This window comes from Carlito syrichta, unplaced genomic scaffold (genome assembly GCF_000164805.1).
Source record: "Carlito syrichta isolate Samal-C Ts95f unplaced genomic scaffold, Tarsius_syrichta-2.0.1 Scaffold313410, whole genome shotgun sequence".
In the NCBI taxonomy this organism is placed as follows: domain Eukaryota; kingdom Metazoa; phylum Chordata; class Mammalia; order Primates; family Tarsiidae; genus Carlito; species Carlito syrichta.
Genome location: NW_007257506.1, coordinates 281,514 through 292,423, shown reverse-complemented (window position 1 = coordinate 292,423; position 10,910 = coordinate 281,514). Strand labels below are relative to the sequence as shown.

At 52.4% G+C, this 10,910-nt stretch overlaps 1 protein-coding gene across 1 annotated transcript in view; it reads left to right on the top strand.

Moving 5' to 3' along the window:
- ROBO1 (roundabout guidance receptor 1) overlaps nt 1–10,910 on the top strand; it is a 145,242-nt gene that overhangs the window by 88,472 nt on the left and 45,860 nt on the right. The window contains exons 20-22 of the mRNA XM_021718761.1: nt 6–378; nt 3,810–3,981; nt 7,634–7,831. Coding sequence (XP_021574436.1) covers nt 6–378; nt 3,810–3,981; nt 7,634–7,831 — 743 coding nt within the window. The remainder of the gene's footprint in view (nt 1–5; nt 379–3,809; nt 3,982–7,633; nt 7,832–10,910) is intronic.

The window sequence follows — 10,910 nt, the reverse complement described above, 5'->3', positions numbered from 1 at the left end:
TACAGGGTACGGCGGAGCGGGCGGAGACGGGGGCGCGCCGGCCTGGGACCAGCTCGGGCGGCGAGCGGGCGTCGGGCTCCCTCTGCCGGTGGCCGCGGCGGCCTGCGGGTCGTCTTCAGCCCCTGGGCCTCCGGTGACCGGAGCGCGCGCTCGCCGCAGAGACGTTGGGAAGAGGCGGGTGTGGAGGATCTGGGGGCCGCAGCGTGTATAGCTCTCCCTGACTGTGCACAAGCAACAGCTTACGCGGTGACAAAAAGCCGCGTTGCCCCGGAAAACAGCCTTCCTGTGTTTGCGCGTTGGGTTGCCCTGGGGACCGGCCCTGGGTCGGTGCTCTCCCGTGCAGGTTGCTTGCTTTTTCCGTCAGACCTGAGTTGGAAAGTATAAGCTTCATGAGTATAAAGAACCAGTTTTTTCTGTAAGCCTTGTTTTAGCCTCTCAACAAAATTCCACATCTCAGAGGAAACTCAGGTTTTTCCCTTTTCTCCTTCCTTTTTTTTTTTTGAGTCAGAGTCTCACTCTGTCGCCCAAGCTGGAGTGCAGCCGCACGCTCGTGGCCACCACAGCCTCGACCTGCTGGGCTCCGGCGGTCCTTCCACCTCAGCCTTCCAAGGAGCTGGAACCACAGACGCATGACGCCACGCCTGGCTAATTTTTTTACTTATTGTAGAGACAAGATCGCACCATGTTGCTCAGGCTGGTCTCGAACTCCTGAGCTCAACAGTTCTCTCACTTCCGCCTCCTAAAGGCTGGGATTAGAGGTGAGAGCCACCACGCCCAACTTGCGCAAATTTTTAAAATAGCTAATGCATTGTCAAGTGACTTAATCTGATGATTCTGAATCATTATTTGTATCTGTAAAGCCGTCAGCTCTGATCAGTGAATGCAGGCAATCTCACGTGGATTCGTTTTAAGCAAATATGTTTAGGCATGCCAAGGTGCGTCAGAAACTAATTTAATAGACCTGCTACTGTGGCAAGGGATTGCTTGACCCCAGGAGTTTGAGACCAACCTGGGCAACATGGTGAGACCTCATCTCTACCAAAAATAACACAATTAGCCAGGCATGGTGGGTGGCACCTTTACTCCCAGCTACTCGAGAGGCTGAGACAGAAGGATTGCCTGAGGCCAGAAGGCCGAGTCTGCGGTGAGCCGTGATCCTGTCACTGTGTGCCAGCCTGGGCAATGGAATGAGACTCGTGGCGAGAGACATGAAATGTAGTAAAAAAGGGTGTATTGGACCATCTCTTATTAGTTAATCTGTTCACTGAGTAATCTTAATGAATGATGATAAATGAATAATTGGTAGACTGGATCAGGAAAACCTCAACACAAAGCAGGTTTCACAGGGATTTTAAACACGTACGTAGGCATACTGCATACTAGCAGAATTTTTACCGACAAACCTACTTCTCTAGACACTGGTTTATATTTCGGTGATGTCGGTGCTTTTTGTAGCTGAATTATGAGATTCCTTTGACTATTTTCTGTACGTGAGTATCTAAACTGTCCCTGTTGGTATGAAGCTGCTGGTGGGAGGCAGGTGCCTCTGCCTTCTTAGATGGGTGCTTTTAGTCACATGTGAACATCACAGTTGCTTGTGGGTTCCACACATGGGTCCCGCCCACCCTGGGGGATTCTGACCCAGCTGCTCTGACGGGCCCGGTGTGTCTGTCAGTCAGTCTCTCCAGGCAGTTCTGATCTGTTCAGTTAGGGCTTGAATAAAGACTCTATGAGTATTTTGAGTAGCAAGTAAAGCTGTATGCTAACTAGGCGTCCCAAGTTTCGTTTCAAGTATAATATTTTATTTTGAGATGATTTTTAAAAACAAACAGAAAACCTCTTTATGAAATCTGTATACATTGACAGTACATTTTTAAAAAAGAATTTAAAGTATTGCCATAAGTACACGGTGGATGGTTTAAGGTATTTCAGGTGAGATTTGCTAGGGTAATTGAATCGTTAAAAGGTAAGAGTCTCTGTGCTTTTCAGGGCTTTTTGGTGAGTTTCAAGGTTATTTCAGTACTGGGAGTAACAGGATTCTATGTATCAGTCTGGAAAATTGTCTGAGAGGATTTTGAGGATTTAAAGGGAGGCGATGTCTCAGCCTCTTCAGCAAAATGGTGTAACGTGGGCCTTTTCCCCTAAGAGTCAAAACTCATTTCTCTCCTGAAGAAATGCGAAAGGGTGGATTTCACTTAACTTCATGGTCAATTTAAAATAATAAAATACCTTTCAGAACCTGATTGACTGGTGCAAAATCAGTTTGCGGCTTTGGTTCAGCTGCATGACTCAGTTGGGGGACAGAAGTCACAAAGGAGTCCTTATTTCCACACGGCCAGATCCTGGTGTTGGGCCTGACCGTTGGTTGCTGTCGTACGTGAACCAGCACTGATACACGGCTGTGCACTTCCAAAGGAAAAATGAAGGGCCACTGCTCGACCGAGGGAGGACACCGGGCTCATGGCTCGTCTTAAATCTCTTTTCCCATCACACTTGAGAGAGTACTCCCCCGGCGCTCAGCCCAAGAGCAGCCCAGGGGTCGTAGAGGTCCAGAACGTGGATCACCACTTTGGGAAACTGAGCTTGAATATGGTTACGCACCATAGCCAAGCTTTTGACCACTGCAGAGGGTCACTCTAGGTTCATCCTTCAGTGAAATTTAAACAGTGCTTATCAGACTGGGCGTGGTGGCTCACGCCTGTTATCCCTCCACTTTGGGGGTCCAAGGCAAGAGGATCCCTTGAGCCTGGGAGTTAGAGACCAGCCTAGGCAACAGAGTGAGACCTCGTCTCTACAGAAAAATCGAAAGATTAGCCAGGATGATGGTGCACACCCGTAGTCCCGGCTGAGGCGGGAAGATCACTTGCGTCCAGGAGGTGGAGGCTGCAGTGAGCCTTGATCACACTACGGCACCGTTGCACCCCAGCCTTGGCCACAGAGTAAGACACTGTCTCAAAAACGAATAAATAGATCTATAATTAAAGCAAGGACTGCAGTGTGGTCTGAAAGTCTTCATCTCTTGAAAAATCATTCCCTATCCCAAAGATCATTATCAAAGTTAAAAATACCTTTCTTACTAAGAGTGTTTTTGTGGCACATCAGATGTGCTTTGTTCTTGGTGATCTCGTGTGTGTCATGAAAGACTAGTTAGTATTTCCAGTGAAACGACGAGGAGAGTATTGGACTTTCCCTCACTGATAACAGCTCGGTGTGTCCTAGGCTGAGTGGACGCTAGGATGTGCCTCACTCCTTGGCAGTGGCTTTCTAATCGTAATGACGCCCTGACTTGAGATTGCTCTGAAACCCTCCCGTCTCTTAAATCGACTGTTTCTCGTAAGAAGGTGGCATGACAGGCCCAGGCAGCTCCATCCCAGAGAGCCCTGGAGTCACGTGCTGGCCACCAGTTTCTGCTCATTGTTTGACGGCATCTGGTCACCCCCCAGCAGGCAGGTGTCCCGTGAGGGTTGAAGCCTTGTTGATCTCTATTTGGACAGACATGGCTTTCTGCAAGGCTTTTTTCCCCCCTCTCAAATAAAACGCTAATGGTGTGGGTGGAGAGGAACCAGTGTCTTCGAGCCTAAACGTGCCGGCCTCCCTGGTAAAGTCTCCTAAAGGTGTGTGAGAAGGTGTGATGAGGCCTGGCAGCGGCTACTGCTAGAGGTTTGGCCGAGCGTCTCCTTGGCTGGTCTGGCACATCTTCAGGCTTGTGGCAGGTCTGAGCTCCGTTTGGTCTGGCCTGCAGCCCCTGTCGACCTTGGTGTCCAGGCAGGCAGCGGACCTGCTTGATGGCCTCTGTGTCCCTCCGGCAGGTCTGGTGTCTGGGCAACGAGACGCGGTACCACATCAACAAGACCGTCGACGGGTCCACCTTCTCCGTGGTCATCCCCTCCCTGGTGCCCGGGATCCGGTACCGGGTCGAGGTGGCGGCCAGCACGGGGGCCGGCCCTGGTGTGAAGAGTGAGCCTCAGTTCATCCAGCTGGGTAAGTGTCCTGCAGGCCTTGGGAAGACCTGTCACCACGCCCGGGCTGTGTGGTGGCGGTTCATAGGGCGTGGCCACCACTACACAGTGGTGAAACACGGCTAGAGCCACAGCAAGGCACTGGCTTTACTTAAAACTAGTTGGAGAAGTAGACAGAGGATGGATGGATGGGTGGATGGACAACAGATAGACAGGTGACAGAGGATGGATGGTTAGACAGATGATAGGTAGACGATAGATTGATGGATGATAGCCGATAGCATAGATAGGGGGTGGATGGATAGATCGGTGATAAATACATAAACAGATAGATGATCGACAACTAAGTGGTGTTTGGGTGGATAATTGATGGGTAGATGGATGGATGGTTGGGTGGGTGAATAGATGGATAGATGATGGATGCTGGATGGATAGGTAGATGACAGATGGATAATAGAGGGTAGATACTTGATTAATCGCTGGCAGATAATAGACGATCGACAGATGCATGATGGATGGGGAGGTAGAGGATGATGGATGATGGATGATGGCTAGATAGCTAACAGATAACAGGTGACAGATGAGACGATTGGCAGAGGATCCATGGAAAGGTAGATGATAGATGCATACGTGACAGGTGATAATAAATATGTACGTGATTGTTACATACGTGGTAGATCTAGATCCATTTATGATAGTTAATGGGTGCATACGCGTTAGGTAATAGATGCATACGTGAGAGATAACAGCCAGCTAGATGGATCCATAACAGATACGTGACGAGAGCTAGACGGATGATAGACAGACTGACTTTGGAGGTGGAGAGACAGGCGGATAGATACACTACTAGATGTAGATATATCTCAACTAAACTTAAACATATGCAAACACATGTTTTAGATGATATTCCTTGCACAAGACTGTTAATATTCAGTGCCATCCTAACCCTGTCCTATGGAATTTTTTTCGTGTATTCAACAAATGCAAGGAGGGAACCAAAAAATCCCCAGAATTTACTTATTTAAAAACTGTGTATTTATTCTTGCATGCTTAAACTTCAGCCACCTTCAAAGTCCTCTCTGTTTGAAGCAACACACCTGTCGAGACGCTTTCTGCACTCCTCAAGACAGTTTGGAACTCGTCGATTTTGTTGCTTTTTAGTGCTTCTGCTGTTTTTGTTTCACCTCTCCCACATTGGCAAGACATTTTTTTCATCAGGGAAACGAAAAACGTCGCTCAGGGCGAGATCAAGTGAATAGGGAGGGTGGGGCGTGGGTGGGTCATGCCAGTTTGGGCCAAAAACTGCCGAACACTCTGCACAGCGTGGGCAGTTGTGCTCCTCAGTTTCCCCTCACGAAGTGCACGGAGGCGCTGAAAGAATCTCCAAGCTGCCATTCACGGGAGCCGAGCCCAGCCCCTCCCAGCAACGCCGGCTGGTCCCCGGTGCTGCCGGGTTCCTGGACTTGACCTCGCGGAGGAAGCCCGGACTGCGAGGGGCCCACCCTCCGAGAGATAATTCTGGGTCCCGCGGGTCCCCCCTCGTGCTCTTAGCTGAACACCAGGATGCCTCAGTGGACAAGAGAGACGGTCTGTGCCCTCACAGGACTCAGCAGCTGTTTGTATTAAAGAGACAGATTTCCATGCAAACTTAAACTGGGTGTTGGAAATTTATAGCAGTGAGCAATTTATACTCACATTTAGTGCATGTTCAAAATTATAATTGCTTTTTTTTTTGAGTTGGAGTCTCACTCTGTCGTCCAGGCTGGAGTGCAGTGGCATGCTCACAGCCACCCTAGCGTCGACCCGCTGGGCTCTGATAATCCTTCCACCTCAGCCTTCCAAGTAGCTGGAACTATAAGCGTGCACTACCATGCCCGGCCAATATTTTTATTTATTGTAGAGGCAAAGTCTCACCATGTTACCCAGCCTGGTCTCAGACCAGCGGGCTCAGGCCATCCTCTCGCCTCAGCCTCCCAAAGCGCTGGGATGACAGTCTTCAGCCACCACACCCGGCCTAACAGTTGCTTTTTATAACAAAAGATAGAATGAGATGTCAAAGAGCATTGAAGTGTGTTTGTGCGCTAACTACGTAGAAAGTTAAATACAATTTATGCTTCAAAAGTGGTTGGATGAGTTTAAGAACAAACCCACCAGAGAGGGCTTCACCAGCTGGATTCTAGGGCAGTGTGGCACGAGCAAAGGGTGTATCCAGAATAAAGACTAGCTCTGTTGGTGAACTTCCAGAAGAGGACATACTCCCAAGATAACCTGAGACAGGAGGGTCGGAGCGCACAGCAGAGCTTGCTCTCAGCACAGGTGAGGCAGGGGCCGCCTGAGAAGGGAGGCCCTTCCGCCCTGACCTGTGGAGTGAAGCACCGAGTCCTGTTCAAGACAAAGCAGACTGAAGAGAAACACACACACACACACACACACACACACACACACACACCAGCGAGCAGAAATCAGTCATTCTGCATCGACGCCAAGGCCACAGGATTGTAAGAACACACCTCAAGTGTATTTTCAGAGTCCAGAGATTGGACACCGACCAGGAAACACCACTCCTGGTGAAATGGGCACACACCTATGGCCTGACCAGGTATTGTGGGAAAAGAACATTGGCATTGCCTGCCAGGGGGGCATTTGCCCCCGGCAGCCTGGGGCTGGGTTGGCCCTGCTCCCTGCCACGAACGGGGGCTGCCGCTCGCACAGGAGACCCGCTGCCTCCAGGTTCCTGCAGAGACGTTGCAGGTGCCCAGGCGATTTGATGGGCGTGGCTTGAAAGAATCTTGGTGAGCTCAGAGCACACGTGTCAAGAAGCCAGTTTCATCTGTTTTGGATTAATTCTTGAGTCAAAATAAGTAGCAGAAAATACCAGCCTTCTTGACTATTCCTAACACATGGTAATTCATTTACATATTTAATGTTATTTTTTACCTATTTATCTAAATATTTTACATATTTAATGTTATCTATAGCTGGTTGTGGTTATTATTCAAAAAGAAAGATTATTCATGGTTCTTTCCATGGTAATATTATCTTAATTTTTCATTGTTTTAATGTCTCTGAATTTTGTAGGCCTTTCTGAACAGAGGTTGACTGTTTCTAAGTTAAGGGTTTTTGCCATATGGTCTGGGTTGTGGAAGGATACAACACACACACACACACACACACACACACACACACACACACACCATATACCACACACACACAGTCTTCAATAACTGCCTTCTAGAGGAAATAAAGGGGCATTTTCCCCCTTTTTAGAGCATACATTTTAGGGTTCCCGTAGAAGTCTGGAAAAGTGTGCATCTTTTCTGTCCCGTTCTTATTTCTCCTCCTTATATCAGTTATATCATGTTGCACATGCGTTCAGTACTTCCTTTTCGTGTTGTGTATTTTTATCCATCTCGGCTTGTTAGCGCTGTCTGTTAGCGTGCCATTGCCTTTACTTTCAGGTATCATGTTTTGAATGGAAGTAAGATCAATATATATGTTGGTGTTTTGCTGACCCTCACAGGCACGGTCTTACAGGGCAAAAGTGGCTGGGCGGGGTAGAAACTGAGCCACCGTCCTCATGCTGGCCACGCCACGGCGGCGTGGAGTGGCCCGAGAGTGGGCGCGCGTGACCGCACGGTTTCAGCCCGCGTGAACGAGACGTGGTGGCCTTTCAGATTCCCATGGAAACCCCGTGTCCCCCGAGGACCAGGTCAGCCTTGCCCAGCAGATTTCGGAGGTGGTGCGGCAGCCGGCGTTCATCGCGGGCATCGGGGCGGCCTGCTGGGTGGTCCTCATGGTCTTCAGCGTCTGGCTCTACCGGCACCGCAAGAAGAGGAGCGGCCTGGCCAGCACCTATGCGGGCATCAGGAAAGGTACGGGCCCACCGCGGCCCCCAGGCTCTCGGTGCGGGCCTCCGCGCCGAAGTGTTCGTGGCCACGTGTGTCCCGTCCAAGTTATTCCAGGGCAGAAGGCTCTCAGAAGCGCTTCCGTCTTGTGCTGCCCTGGCCTCAGCCTCTCCCGCGCGGCAGGGCCACCCACGGGGCGTGGCGTGCCCAAGGACCCGCTCCTTTAAAGGACGCTTCGCCACGCAGGCAGGATCCCTGTGGTCCCTGGAGAATGGTGTTAGGCTTTACATTCTGGAGAGGTGTGTTTGTTTGGGCTCCTTGTTAGGGCTCTGCGCTGTCTCACGCGGGGTGGGAGGCACCGTGGCCCTTTGTGAAGGGAAGGGGGTGGCTGCCATCTGACTGTTTCTGGGATCGTCCTTTCATGGTTGAGGATGTCCATGAGAAGAGGCCGAGCTCCTTCCTGTGGTCACGTTTAGATCGCACGTGTGGGCGCTGTCCATGAGGGACGGCGGTCTCACTACATGTGCGTCCACAGTTTTAGAAAGCACTTGCGTGCCTGTCAGGAAGTGCAGCTCCGAGAATGATCAGCCCACCGAGGTGTTCACAGGCGCCTCTGCTGCCCGTCTACAGACTCAAAGACGGGACGGGCGGCTTGTGTTTCTGTCCCCTGAGGAGGTTGTTACGTGGCTGGTAGGTGACCTCCCCACCCCCAGGTCTGGCCTCAGGTCTGGGCTGCAGCTGAGATGGCTGTGAGTCCCGGTTTTCAGAGGACAGTGCAGGCTGTCTTTGGTCTGGAACGTTATTTCTAGTCCTCCTTGCGATCGACAGGGCCCGTCCTCCCGGCTAAGGCAGCGGGCTTGCTTGCTGCCAAGCATATTTAAAGGGCAGTGCCCCAAAAAGCCCTTCCCCCGGCCATCACTGCCTTTCTTGCCCTAGTTGTCTACAAAAGTGAACATTTCCTGCACCTCTTGGCCGGGTCATTCCTCTGCCCAGTTTCATGGCGAAGTCCGGATTTTCAGTGCCAGCTGGAACTTGACCATCCCATGCATTTACGTGACAGTTGGGGCCGCAGCTGAGCCCTCGTGCTCATGGTCACAGGGAGTCTTGGCAAGGCAGAGTCAGCCAGACTCCTCCCCAGAGCCAGAAAAATACACCCACACGCCCCTGCCTGCGGCTCCGCGGGGATCTCTGGGATGAGGTGGGCCTGGTCACCACCTGCCAATACGTGTCCCCTCTGCAGTGAGGGGGCTGGCGGTGCCCCTGCCTCGTCTCAGGAAATCCTGCAAACCCACAGAGAGCTCGGGTGCTCATCCTACAGAGCGGGGCTGAGTTGGGCTCCTGCCTTAAACATCCTTGGACCAAAATCAGTGCAGAGTAGGGGCCTGGAAAGGTCGACACGGCTGAAATCCGTTTTGGACGAGGAAGTGAGTGGCCCGCCCAGGGAGGCGCAGGTGCTTCCTCTCCGCCCAAGGCGCCACCATCAGCCCCCTCTTGTGGGCGGCCGCGTGGAACCCCGTCCCTGACCCACGTGGAGCCGGGCTCCTGACCCATGGCGCCCCGTGCGTGAGGATGACAGTGCGTGAGATCTCCTGCGGGCGGAGACCTGAAGGCCATGTGGGCAGTCCCACCTCTGCAGCGCCCCCTCCCGACTGACGTCCACAGGGCGGGCTGGCAGTGTGGCGCTGCCCCAGACCTCCCGCCTGGTGGCATCCCTGCCAGGCAACGTAGCAAATGTGCCCCAGAGCAGCCGACCCAGTGCCTCACCAGGGGCCGGCCTGCTTCTGACCCTGTTTCTGAGTAGCGTTTCTCGAAAGTGCAGGGGAGAGCTTCCGTTTTCTGTGCCAGAAACGATGCCGGCAATTTTAAGGGAAGAGGAGGCGTCGTATTTTAAATAAGCAGAAGGAAGGAGCCTGTCGTCCCGCCGAGCTCCAGCTGGAGTGTGCCGGGCATGGGGCGGCCCCCTGAACCACCCTGCTCGGCCGTTGCAGTGACCACAGTGGCATCGCTGGCCCGGCCGCCTGGCCCACACACAGCACATGTAGGCACACAGGGCTGGCTGTCTTCCCGGCGGCCTTGAGCTGACCCCAGCAGGCCAGCTCCACGCCTCTCAGTCGGGAACGGGGCCCGGACCCCTGGATGTGGCACAGTCTCATGGACTCTCTGAAAAGCTCCGTGGCATTCTCGGGTGGCTGCACAGGGGAAGGCCAGGTGTGCGTGGGGCACCACCCGCTGCTTTGTTCCTTCGGCTGCGTTCAGAGAGGGTATGGCTGGGGACAAGGGACAGAGGCAGGGGCCAGGCTCCCGCATGCAGCCCCAGGGGCTCTGCTCCCGGGCGTTTCTAGACGTTCAAACATGAAATAGGAAATAAACCCATCTGGGAAGCCTTTGATACCCGATAGGCCATCAGCATGCTAGGCTGCCTGCAAACTTTAATCTGGGAAGGAGCAGCTCGGGCGTCCTGGCTCTCTTGGCCAGGGCGGCATTTACTTTAAATTCACGTTCTCCACGTTAATATTGGAAAGAGGTGAGTCCCTTTCCCCTGTGAAATGACATGGAAATTGCTTTGCCATTATCCAGCCCAGGGAGCGGGAAGGCTGGGGGGTGGCCGGGCTGTGACTTTTGAGGTCTGCAGCTCAATTTCAGGCATTATTGATTAGATTAAGATTTATAGCTGCGGACAGAGGGTTTTCAGAGGGTGTTATTGTTCTATTGTTTAGCTTCTACGGTGGCATTAAAAAATGTCCCGCTGCCCCCTGGAAAGCTTCTCGATGTAAAAGCTCACAGAGAAATTGTTGTGGTGCATTCTCAAGTTTTTTGTGATGGTGATGTCATTGATATGATAAGATGCCAGACATTTCTGCTCCATAGAGTAGTTGAGCTTTGAGTCTCTTTGTATCGTTCTTTACCTTTCCCTTCCTCTCTCTTCCCATCTTTCTCCTTCCTCTCCCCCGCTCCTTCCCTCCCCACCCCCCTCCCCTCACTCTGATGACTGCCTGGGGGTCTCCCAGCCATCCTCTGGAACGAGCGCTCTCTTCCGACTGCTGGATGAGCCAGCTCTCGCCCTGTGAGGGCCTCCCCCCCCCCCGGGGGGGGGGGGGGGGGGGGG